Here is a 13,190-nt window from a genome sequence, read left to right as displayed (position 1 = left end):
TTGAGCACAGACTCCCCAGGATCGGGACCGGCTTTCTTCCTCTTCAACCACAGAACCACCAACAACTCGGTCTCTTCCCATAGAATCCGTACCTGTGTCCACATGCATCTGGTCTTCCAGAAAGCTACCCAGTTCCCTTTCCTCCTCTCCAAGCCACTGGGTGATTAAATGAGAAAGTGCTACAAAAAGCAAGGCTTGGGTACAACTGTGAAGTTTTTTAGAATCAGATTATAAATCCCCTATCTCTTTTATTTCCTTTTGGGATTGATCTTTAAAATTGAATTTCAAGCAGCAACTTGCTCATAGGGCTATTTTGATATGCAGAAGGTGGCTCTGATTTGAACAACCCCACTGCTTAATTCCCACCTCTTTCTGGTTTGTCTTGTACTGGGGCTTTGGGGCACGTATTCTACTACCTTTGAGATCTCTCTGAGGGCAGGATCTGTGTCTAACTTATCTTGTGCCCCTTGTGCTGTCTTCCTCTTGGTACTCAATAAATATTTAAGGTAAGTGAATTGAGTTTAAGTGTCCATAATATACATGGCATTTTAGTAGAGTTGCTAGAGGCACTGAGTTGTAAGACTGGGCTCAGGCCTTCACGTTACCATGAGTTAGCTCTGGAGTCTTGGCTACTGAGCCTTAGTTTCCTCAAAAGCAAAATGCCAGTCCTGCTAAATGCCCTGTATGTGCTATCAGGATAGTGTGAGGGTCAAATGGGGTAACACGTGTGACAGGGCTCTGTGAACTGAGCTGCTCTGTCCACGTCCAGCCTTGCTCTGGGGCTCAGTGCATTCTGAGGACAGAGCTTTGGACTTGTTTCTCCCTTTCTGCTGTGACATTTAACTTATTTATTTATTATTGAAGTAGACTTGATTTACAGTGTTGTGTTAATTTCTGGTGTACAGCACAGTGATTCAGTTACACATTTATATATTCCTTTTCATATTCTTTTTCATTATAGGTTATTATAAGATACTGAATATAGTTCCCAGTGCTATACAGTTGGCTCTTATTGTTTATCTATTTTAAATATAGTAGTTTGTATCTGCAAATCCAGAACTCCCAATTTATCCCTTCTCACCTCCTTCCCCCCTGGTAAACATAAGTTTGTTTTCTATGTCTGTGAGTCTGTTTCTGTTTTGTAAATAAGTTTGTTTGTGCTTTTTATTTTAGATTCCACATATAAGTGATATCATATAGTATTTTTCTTTCTCTTTCTGGCTTACTTCACTTAGTATGACGATCTCTGGGTCCATCCATGTTGTTGCAAATGTCATTATTTTGTTCTTTTTTGTGGCTGAGTAGTATTCCACTGTATAGATATACCACAGCTTCTTTATCCAGTCATCTGTTGATGGACATGGAAGCAGACCTTTAGACATTTATCTTCAGAAAAGTGGAGGCTGAAAACAGAAGACATAGGGGCCGTTGGCTGGTTATGAAGACTGACATCAGCCCTGCAAACTTGATTTGCTTTTATGTGAGATAAGTTAGTGCCCCTTGAGCACAACTCTCCTTACAGTTCTGCTTCCTGTGCCCTTGAGGTTATAGGCTGTAGCTCCATTCAGAGTTGTTATGTTTCCTGAAAAAAAATTAGGTTGGAATTAAAATTCTTAATTAGAGTATCATGCACAGGGCTGATGCCACATTTAATCCTGAAAGATAATCTTAGACTTGAATAAATGGTTGAGGCCACAAATCCACAGCACAGAGGCTAATGGATTTTTTCAACACAGGAGGTGAGACCCTTTCCATTGGAATGACGCTGCCTGTGAACCACACGGATTTGGATGCGGAAGTCCACATCGGGGATACCAGGACTCCAGTTCGAGAGCAGACGGCCCAAGGCCTGGAGGTGGTGCTGCCCCCGCTGCCCGCCGGGCTCCACAGAGTCTCAGTCTCCATCAGTGGGGTCCACATTCGCGCACCAGGGTGAGGTGGACCTTTACCATTAATTTTAGGTCTGTTTGACAGCTCGGTGATTGAGTTGAGGAACTCTAGTTTTGAGTTAGGACCTTACTTTTTTCTTCTTCTTCTGACTTTAAAGGAGAAATACATAAGAACCCTAAAATTTGAACAGATCTTAAGATCCTACAGGACAGTTCACTCTCAACCAGTCCAGGCAAAGTTTTTGGCTTACCAATCAGGGAAAGGAGACCTTTCTGAAACTATGATGTTATGTCTCTTGGTTAGGGTGGGCTGGGGTGGGCACCCATCTGTGAGGAGGAAGAGTCTGGGCTTAATAAGAGTCTGTGATTTAAATAAGACCTTTAATAATATTGTGTCTTGAGCTTTGAATGAATGGCTTCTATCACTGCACAAGTCATGCTCAATCCTCTTTGCCCTGAAGTCTCTCTGCCCTGTATTTCTCTGGGAGCTCCCTCTCTTCCTTCTGGGAAGTAGCTGAACTCTGTGAGACTGACACCACCTGTGATATTGTCCCAGGAAAATGTCCCACAGCCTCCGTTCTCCACGGTTTCCCCTCTTCTCTGGTGGGCAGTGCCCTTCACACGTGCTCTCCATCACACCCCCTTTCTCTCTTCATCTCATCCCAACACAGACATCCCTGCTGTCTTGTGCCCTCTTTCCTCTTTTTCTAACTCTCAGCTGTTCCATGACAATTTCTCCATTTTCTGTAGGGTTGATCTTCACATCCAGTACCTCACAGAAGTCTTCAGCATCCAGCCTTGCTGTGGGTCCCTCCTGGGTGAGTGGCTCTGATGTGACTAGAATCATTTATCCAGCAAATATACTCCCTAATTATTCAGAGTTTGTTCCTGGATTAATTAGCTGGTGAGACCAGAGACAGGGTCGCAGGGAGAGGCACTTTCCCCGGCCCTGGGAACTGAGTGGTGTACTTTGTAGGATGTGAAAACTCAGGATTCCTTGGGCCAGTAAGTTCAGGAAATTTAAGACTTTTTATGGAAAGGAGATGTGCCTGGTTTCTTTTTTTCTCCTAATGGAAGGAGGCTGAAACATCTAAAAAGTGGCACATCTTGAGTGCCTATAATCAAAGTACTTTGCTGTACCCCTGAAACTAACACAATGTTGTAAGTCAACTCTACTGCAATTAAAAAAAACCCAGCAGAAAACAAGGGAGGACCTCCCTGCCTTAGGCTTTTAGACATCGTGTGTGCAGGGAGAGGAAGGGTCCTCTGCTGCCTTCACTTTCTCCAGGGATGTGGATGGAAGACCAGACGTAGTCAGACACACAAATGCCAACGTGGGAGGTGTCAGGACAAGACAAACAGAGGCATCTAGAAAACTCTTCATTTTCAGAAAAAACGAAAAAGCTGTATATTTGCCTGTGGTAGTCATCGTGATCATGTGTGGGCTAGCACGCTGTCCCCTTTGAGCACAGTACGGTCCTTTTTAAAGGTGCTTGCCTAGACCACAGATTTGGCCATGACGAGGGGTTCGTTGCTCCAGTCCCTGTCCTGAAGACGGGATTTGATTGTTCCTCAGCTGGAAAGGGAGCGTCTTCTATGAATATAGTGGCAAAGTCGCAAGTGTGTCTCAGTGTTTCATTGGCTCTTGATTTGTCACACACACACATGTCTCCATAGTACATGAAATACCGCAGTATTATACAGAATAATATGGAAGAGAAGTAGAAAGCTTCAACACAGTTGACTTTTCCAGTGTGTAAGTTGAATATATATAGACAAATATGTATATATTCTACATAATAACTTACAGAATAATATGGAATTATATGGTAGATAATACAGCATGACAAGAAGACTAAAGAATGATTTTTCATTCATGTATAAACTGTCTATATATGTATATATGAAACATACATGTTCTCTTTCTACATAATAACATGGAGAATGACATAGACTAACATGCAAGATAATACAGCAGATGGTGAGGACACTTCGAGAAATTTGATTTTTGACACCCAGTGAGTGTCAGGGGAACTGCACCCTTTTCTCGAGAGAAGAGACGACTCCTGTCATGGACGCCTTGACGATTAACGGCAGTGGGTCTCTGACCATGGTGCTGATTAGGGGCCCGCGGAAATTAGAAGGGGTGGCTACTGGGATCTGTAAATATACATGAAAATTTTAATTAATTAAATTAAATATTATAAACATTCTCTTATATAGCAACTTATATTATTTTACTGTCATGTGACTTTCAGCCTATCTGACTCGTGTCAGAATGATCACAAATTTAACATTAGTGGGGTGAGGCGAGACAATTCCACTCACACCCCACCGTTCACTTATATGCGGGGGCTTACATAAGGGCTGTGACTTCTAGGTCTGCAACATCAGCTTTTAAGTTTTGTTTTCAATATTCCTGCTTTAGGTGGAACCATCCTCAGCCTCTCGGGAGTAGGGTTCAGCCGGGACCCAGCTCTGGTTTGGGTGCTTGTGGGCAATCGGTCCTGTGACATTGTGAACTCCACAGAGATGAACATCTTGTGTGAGACCCCGCCAGCCCCGCTGCTGCCTGGTGCCCCAGCCCCTGTGGAGGTCTGGGCTGGCAGTCAGTCCTCCCCCAGCGGACCTCTGCCAAGCCTGGTGGGGGAGGGCTTCACTTTCATGTACGAAGCGGCAGCAACACCAGTGGTCACTGCCACGCGAGGAGAAATCACGAACCACAGCCTGAGGCTCTCTGTGGAGGGACGTAATCTCTCCAATTCGGTAGCCCTCCTGGGTGGCTTGAGCTGTGATCTTGAGACCCAGTCTTCCGGGACCCACATGATCCTGTCTGGGTGCGACTTTCCGCTTCCCAGTTTGGAGGCGGGCATCTATCCTCTCCGAGTCCGTCAGAAGCAGATGGGGTTTGCTAACATGTCTGCGGTGCCCCAGCAATTTGTGGTGACACCTCGGATCACGGCCGTCTTCCCCACGCGTGGATCTGCTTGTGGAGGGACAGTGGTCACAGTGAGGGGCTTGGTTCTCAACTCCAGCAGGAGGTCAGTTCAGGTTGACCTTTCAGGACCTTTCATTTGTGCGATGTTGAGTCTGGGGGACCAGGCAGTCATCTGCCGGGTTGCCCTGGTGGGTGACTCCTTGCCTGGGGCTTCCTTCACCCTGAAAGTCACCGTTCTGGTTAATGGGCTACCCAGCGAGTGTCAGGGGAACTGCACCCTTTTCTTGAGAGAAGAGATGACTCCTGTCGTGGACGCCTTGACCATCAACAGCAGTGGGTCTCTGACCATGGTGCTGATTAGGGGCCAGCGGTTAAGCACTGCGGCTGATGCCCCAGTGGTGCTGGTAGATGATTGCCTCCCTTGCTTTGTAACTTTCTTTAATATGAGCCACGTGACATGCTGGATAAAGGACTTGGCTCCAGGACCTCACTACCTATCAGTTTTTCATGCAAGATACGGTTATGCTTGTTTTGGTAACGTTTCCAGAGACTTCCATGTTTTACCTCAAGTGTTTCACTATTTCCCAAAGAACTTCAGCATCCACGGTGGAAGCCTCCTGACCATGGAGGGCTCAGCCCTGAAGGGACGGAACACCACGTTGGTCTATGTCGGCCAGCAGGCCTGCCTGACGGTGAACCTTGGCTCTGAGGTCCTCCGGTGCATGGTCCCTGCAGGGAATGGATCTGTGGCCCTGGACGTAGAGGTGGATGGACTTTCATACCAGATGGGCATCATTGGTTACAGTGATGCCTTCACCCCCGAATTGCTCTCTGTTTCTCAGACTGATGACATCTTAACCTTTTCGGTGGCCCAGATCTCAGAAGCTGCGAACGTTGACATTTTTATCGGGATGTCACCCTGCGTGGGTGTCTCTGGCAACCAGACCGTTCTCCAGTGTGTGGTCCCGTCCCTTCCCGCCGGGAGGTACCAAGTCCAGGGTTACGACCGCACGAGAGGGTGGGCCTCATCTGACCTGGTGTTCACATCCAGAGTTACCGTGACAGCCGTGACCGAGAACTTCGGTAAGTCAAGCAGATAGGGCAGAGAGCTTTCTTGGAGTAAGCGGATTAATAGCTGCTGTTACTACTCTACGAGGTAGGAAATTGACATCAGTCTGAAAGACAGAAGGAGAGAGAAGCTGGTTGGCCTCTTCGGTTCCAGTTTCCTCCTAAACTTGTGTTTGCTGTTCTGTTCCACGGGTGAGGCCTTGCTTTTTATCAAGGAGATGGTGCCTGTTCCCTAAGTGTTTGATTGTATTTTAATTTGACGCATTAACCCGCTTTAATTTGTGTTTTAAATCAAATAATACCGTTTGTAGGAGCTCATAATTTGATCATTTAAGTGGAACAGAAATGCCTTCATCTATTTTCAGGCCTGTATGCCAATGTGAAGTACTTCCGACTTATTAAATATGATTAATTGTTATCATTTTGTAATGTTTCACAGATGAATTCATATTGCACCAGTAATAGGCCAATTGCATAGTACGACGGCATTGGTTGAACTTTTTCTCCTTTTGGATATGTGGAAACTTGCCTTGCCTTTTCTTCCAAGGATGGTTTGGGTTTCTTTCCCTTCATGTCTTACTGCACTTGAGATAGCTCCCATGTGATTGTGCTGCAGAAAATTTAGAGGAAATTATGGGAACAGGGTCTTAGATTGATGAAGTATGAATGAAGCCTTTTCTTGGAACGAATGTGTCCAGCTTCAGTGGGTGGGATGCTCTGGGGATCGGGGTTTGGTCCTGAGTCTGTCACTGTCCTTGGTGGGTAACTTTTTTAAACCTCAGCTTTGTTATGGGATAAAGCATTTTGGGCTGGATGGCCCCTGGGTCACCTTTCTACTCTCTAAGAATCCATGATTTTTATGATGAGAGAGCAGACGGTTTGTCTGGTGGCTGGGTACGTACCACCCAGAGTTGCCATGAAGGCAGTGGAAGCTGGGGCCCTGTCTCAGTGTGGACTAGAGGTTTCCGCACGTCTGAGAGTCCAGCTGATGTTTTCCTTTGCTGGTTCTCAGACTGAAGCAAAACATGTCTGTTAAGAATTGGCATGATCTTACACATCAGACAGATACACTTCCTGCCCTGCAGGTGGGAGCGTTAACTGTTGCAACATTATTTTGGAGAGAGATTTGGCGATATCTATCAAAACTAAAAATTTAATTTTCTTTTGACCCAGCAATTCCACTACTGAGAATTTGCAACAGTTACACGAGTGCATAGTTCATTGCAGCATCATTAACTATCGAAATTCTGGAAGTCTCAATCAACAGGAAAATTGCTAAATAAATTATGGCATAATCATAGAATGGAATCCTCAGTAGCTATTAAAATGATGAGCTAGATCTCGAGATACAGACCTGGAAAAATGTTTATGCTATGCTTCTAATTAAAAAAACAAATTGTAGAATAATCTATAGAGAATGATTTCAAAAAATCTATATGCTTAGAAGATTTTGGAGGGATTCACAAGGAACTCTACATGTGGCTACTTCTGGGGAGTGAAATAGATCGTTAGGGAAGTTTTCCTTTCATTTTATACTCCTCTGTATAAAGAGTTTAAGAGCTATAAATAAGCACTACTTTTCTACATAAACATTATTGCTTTTTTTTTTATAGGTTGTTGAAGGTGACTGAGGTTTGACAGAACTGGGGCTCCAGGCTTTGGAGACCTGAGCTTAGGGAGAAGAAATTGAGGAAAGCAGGGCTCTAAAGCCAGCTGTGCAGACTCTGTGGAGAGTGTAGAAAGAACGATGGGTGGCAGGAGAGCAGGGGCTTGGATTTTGAGTAGAGAAAGTGAGATTTGCCTCTAGGATCGTGAACTCGTAACTTTGTCTTTAAAGGCTGCCTGGGTGGAAGGCTCGTGCATGTGTTCGGAGCAGGATTTTCTCCCGGGAACATCTCAGCTGCCGTGTGTGGTGCTGCCTGCCAAGTCTTGGCTAACGCGACCGTGTCTGCCTTCAGCTGCTTGGTTCCGCCTCTGAATGGTCAGTAAAAGTGCTGTATTCACTTTTTTTTAAAAAAAATTGAAGTAGGGTTGATTTACAATGTTGTGTTAATTTCTGTTGCACAGTGTAGTCATTCAGTTACAGACATACATATATATTCCTTTTCCTATTCTTTTTCATTATAGGTTATTACAAGGTATTGAATATAGTTCCCTGTGCTGTGCAGTAGGACATTGTTATTTATCTATTTTATCATATTTGGTCTTTTTAGAGTGTATACAAAAATGATATTCTTTGGTTAACTCCATTTTTTGGTAATTAGTGCTATATTGACCCATAATTTTTCTGTGTGTTCCCGGGGGGGAAAAATATTCTCTATTCTCCATCTAAAATGGTAGTTAGAATTGGGGACCACCTATTAAAATGGTTCATAATAGGTTTTGTCCTATTAATGACAACAAAAAATTTATCACCTAGGTTTTTTTTTTTAAAATTGAAATATAATTGATTTGCGATGTTGTGTTAGTTTCTGGTGTAGAGCAAAGTGATTCAGTTATACATACATGTATTCTTTTTCATATTCTATATTATTATGAGTTATTACAAGATATTGAATGTAGTTCCTATTCTAAACAGTAGGACTTTGTTCTTTATATATTTTATATATAGTAGTATTGGATACAGAAGTTGTGGTACACACACACACACACACACACACACACACACACTGGAATACTACTCAGCCATAAAAAAGGATGAAATAATGCCATTTGCAGCAACATGGATGGACACAGAGATGATCATACTAAGTGAAGTAAGTCAGACAGAGAAAGATAAATATATGATATCACCTCTATGTGGAATCTGAAAGACTGGCACATGTCACCTGTGTTCTTGACTGTGGTCATGTGATGATGGAGAAGGCAGTTCTGAGTTGTGAATACTAGTTTCAGTGACAGCCGAGGCTGTCATCATGGAGAAAACAATCTCTTGGTCTCCTGAGGTGGGGCTGCTGGAAACATCTGCCTACTGGAGGTTCTAGTGAAGGGATTGGATCATCAAGCTGGGGATCTCTTGAACATTGACTTAGTGTGTGTGGGTCTTGAATCTTATTATAGGGAAAAGGGCCGTCATTAACATAATCCTCTTATTTTGTAATGTCCAGGTGATACCTGAACCCTTACTCAGTAAAACGCCATCTCTCCTTGCTTTAAGCTTCGTAGCCATCATGTGAATTGTGGCAGGGGAAGCCATGCCTTTGTGGGGTGGAGGGTTTAGAATGGAAGGCACAAAGCTTTGATATTTGATTTTGATTTGGGGCTGACAACACATGATAATTACCCACTGAGCTTTAGGAAAAAAATGTCTCAGGGATGAAATTGCCATTATCACTGCAGGATCGGCTAAGCTAGGTGATTATCTTGTTTGGATAATCACAGATCTTGTCCTGTGCACTTAAAAACCCACTTGCACACATGTTTTCTGTGTAATGCTTTAAATTATATTCCTAATTTATGCATCTGCAACTTGAATATGGGTGAATGATTCACAGTGATAAAAGTACCACTTCATCTGAGCTTGGACAAAATCCCACGATGGAGAATACTATTGTGATGACAGCTTACACTGGATTGTCTTAAGACCAGGAGAAGGTGGTGGTGGAGGGGAGGAGGAGGAGGAGGAAGAGGAGAGGAGAGGAGAAACAATTCTTGTTTAAAATACTAGAGTTTCCTATTATCATCGTGTATATAAGCAGAACATTATAGAAGAGAGATCTATTCTACTTACAATTCAACAATAGGAAACTTAGGATATGGTAGAAAATGTAAGTTTAAGATGTCCATTTCATTCTCTTCTGCCTCCTGTGCATAGAACAGTCCTGGCTTAGGGTACGTGCAAAATTGATGTCTGATAAAAGAATAAGGAAGGGAATTGGAACATAGTGGAAGCATAAAACCAAGACTCCACATTTCTAGATCCTAATATTTAACAAATACTGCTATTTTTTTTTCAGGCTTTCACATATACACTGTTTAAATGAATCAACTTTTTAAAACCCCTAGGTATCATTTCAAGACATCTAGTTTCAACCAGAAGTATAAAATAAAAATCAGTGAAGTTACAGGGTCAGGCATATTGTGTTACTGGAAGTTTTATAATTCATAGGAGAGGAATCAAATACATTATCATGTTTTAAGAGATTTGATTAAATTTAGAAAAAGACCCCTCAAAATTTCTCGATTTTTAAGAGGGAAACTTGAGTGGGAAGCTGTAACTCTTAGGATTGCCACTAGGTGTCAGCAAACAGTCACTGATTGTGCAAGGGCTGCTCATTGACTCTCGGGAAATGGATAATTTGACTTGTTTTCCTCTTTCATTCAAAAACATGTCTTTAAAAAGACTTTTAAATGCAGTGTCTAAAGATAGGGAAGAATCAGTGAAACCCAACTCCACTGGTTTCTTACTTGAGACCTAGGATGGGTTTGGGAGTTCTATCAACTCCTGAAGTTGGGTAAAATATTTTGAGTATATGATTGCGTATTTTTTTTTTTTCTAGGAGCGAGGTATATAATGGACATCAAGTGGTCAAAGGAGTGTGTCTCAGGAATTATTAAGAGCCACTAACAATTCCCCTCCTTTCAGATAGAATTGCATATAGCTGATTTAGTTAAGAATCTGTTATATTTTAAACAGGTTTTTCAGCGGGAGCTTTCACAGCAGCAGCTCCTACGAGTGTTTCCCTGTTGCCCTTCTCAGAGAAACCCATCCTTTTACCTAGCCCATGCTCCCTGCTCTACTCTTTTCAGCCTTAATCAGGTGGCAGCCCTCGGGAAAACCAAGTAATTTCAGTCCTTCTAACACAGTGATTCTCAGTGATATTATTGTTGAGAATTGTTATTGAGATTTATTGAAAAAAATATTATTATTATTACTGGAGCCGCAACAGCAGCCAGCACCTGGGAGTTTGATTGAAATGCAAATTCTTGGGACCTACTGAATCAGAAATTTTCCACCAAGTAAACAGTTTGGAATTTATCTTCTGAGCTTCTAGAGTATCATCGGCAAAAACACGGAATCACTTTGCTGTGCACCTGAAACTGATATAATATGGTAAATCAATGCCACTTCCAGAAAATTGAAAAAGGTGGAGCACTAAAAAAGTCCTTTTGCTGCTTTTGGTCACATTTATTTTTATCCCCCCCCCCCCCCCCATAGTACTTCTAACAAAAGAAGAATTTTACTTTCTCATGTGATGGGTTGTGAATGTATCTTGTCTGTGAAATGAATACTCTGTATTTGTTTAACATCAGCGAGATCTTTGATCTGTTGGCTGCTTGCATTTTTATCTTGAATTTTACCACAGAACTTCTTCATGGAAACTTTAACTTTTCCACGAGGCATGAAAAGCTAAAGTGATTAAGGTCACATAGCTATTTAATGGCAGAACCTCGAGTAAAATCCGTGGATTCGGATCCCCAGCCCTGGGTACATTTCATAATGCACCTTGTCAGTTTGCATCCACCTACTCATCCATAATGAGTTCATTATTTTATAGATGTTAAGCCTGTTTTTATTTGCCCTAGGGCTTACTAACTGGAAAGTTCTCCTGTTTCCTCCCCTCATATGAGGGTCTGCCAGCCATTTTAATTGCTGTCATTCATTAAGAACGCAGTCACAGAGAGCCTGCGATGCGTCGGTGCTCTGGACTGGAACAGCAACAGTCATACCATTTGTGGTGATGGGACAACAGTAAACCATCCCCCATGGGCTTGGCTCCCTCACCCCTTGCCGCACACAGCCCTGTGATACAGGCAAGCATCTCAGGTTCAGGTCCATGGTCCTTGATAACACGTGTTGCATACCTGCGTGGACAGGCTAGCTGCAGAGGTGGAAGGCTAGAGAAAGTTTTTCTTTTCTCTTTTATTAAAGTTTGCAGGCAGAGCTGCTCCAAAACCATCATACGGAGAGGCTTGTTTACAGAAGTCTAATAACCATTAGAGATTATTGCCAGCTTGCCTTGTTGGTGCTTTTTACGTTGTGTTCTCGTGACCCGGAAGGAAAGGGCCTCAGGGTCAGAGGGCTTCCCAACACTGCTTTTCTTCTTTATGAAATGTGAATAGCCATAACTATGTGAGAATCCAGAACTTCTGTTACTCAAGAGATCCCATGAAGAGAATGAACAGTCTGGCCACAAACCTAGAGAAGGGATTGGTAAGCATATAACCTCTGTGGGATTAGTACCCAGTATATAGAAAGAACACAATTCAATAAGATAAAGACAAACCTTCCAACAGAAATAAGGGCAGATGGCAGAAATGGGAATTTCATAGAGGAGAAAACATGGGTTATGATGAAACATATCAGAAACTGTTCAACCTAAGAAGTTATGATGAGAATGCAAATTAAGGCCACAAGAGATGCCACTGTATACTTATCGGACTGGCCAAAATTCGGAGTCTGATAATCCCAAGTGCTGGCAACTATGTGGCATCCTGGGAACTCATCAACGCAGCTGGTAGGAAAGTAAAATGACACAACCCCTTTGCAGACAGTGTGGTACCGCCTTGTAAAGTTGAACTTGCACCTGTCCCGTGAATGGTTTTCTTGGAGGCGTACACCCTGGAGAAAATTCTGTACGTGTTTGTAGTAGCAAAACCTGGGAGATGCCCGGCTGTCCATTGGTACAAGGACAGGTACATCTCATAGCGCCTTCCCAGAATGTGGTGGCGAACGCGGTGACAGTGTTGGAACAACAGGAATGTATGGTAACATGAGCAAACCTAGGGAACATCATACTGAACAAAAAAAAAAAAAAAAGGTCCAAGAAGATGATGTCATGTCTTCAATTTCATAAAGTTCAAAAAGAAGTAAAGCCCAGCAACCTCCTAGTTAGGATGCAGACTCACGTGAGAAGACAATTTAAAGAAGGCAAGTGGTTGCTTCTGCGAATGAGGAAGGGGCTGGACCTGGCAAGGAGCACACAGGCATGAGAGCGTCACGGCCGTGTTAGGACTTATGTTGGCTGATATGCTCCCGTGAGTTTTTCTTAGTCTGATAGTTCATATTTTATAAAAAATGACATATTCTTTTGTATGTATTATGGATACATAATACATTTTAAAAATGTTTAAATTTTTAAAGATTGAAGTATAGTTGATTTACAATGTTGTGTTAATTTCTGGTGCCCAGCACAGTGATTCACCTACACACATATATATATTCCTTTTCAAATTCTTTTCCATTATAGGCCATTACAATGTATTGAATATAGTTCCCTGTGCTGAACAGTAGGACCTTGTTGTTTATCATAATACATTTTTAAGAAGAGTAGATGATAACTTTATTTTCCTGT

General features: G+C 42.6%; 1 protein-coding gene across 9 annotated transcripts in view; it reads left to right on the top strand.

Moving 5' to 3' along the window:
* The window catches only part of PKHD1 (PKHD1 ciliary IPT domain containing fibrocystin/polyductin), a 368,588-nt gene that overhangs the window by 51,285 nt on the left and 304,113 nt on the right, over nt 1-13,190 (top strand). For all 9 annotated transcript variants that reach the window (XM_064476570.1, XM_031434550.2, XM_064476573.1 and 6 more), the window contains exons 30-33: nt 1,737-1,932; nt 2,640-2,707; nt 4,318-5,910; nt 7,733-7,876. In XM_064476570.1, coding sequence (XP_064332640.1) covers nt 1,737-1,932; nt 2,640-2,707; nt 4,318-5,910; nt 7,733-7,876 — 2,001 coding nt within the window. The remainder of the gene's footprint in view (nt 1-1,736; nt 1,933-2,639; nt 2,708-4,317; nt 5,911-7,732; nt 7,877-13,190) is intronic.

The sequence above is a fragment of the Camelus dromedarius genome, chromosome 19 (genome assembly GCF_036321535.1).
Source record: "Camelus dromedarius isolate mCamDro1 chromosome 19, mCamDro1.pat, whole genome shotgun sequence".
NCBI lineage: Eukaryota > Metazoa > Chordata > Mammalia > Artiodactyla > Camelidae > Camelus > Camelus dromedarius.
The sequence above is the reverse complement of the archived record's forward strand: the minus strand, read 5'-3'. Positions and strand labels throughout refer to the sequence as shown.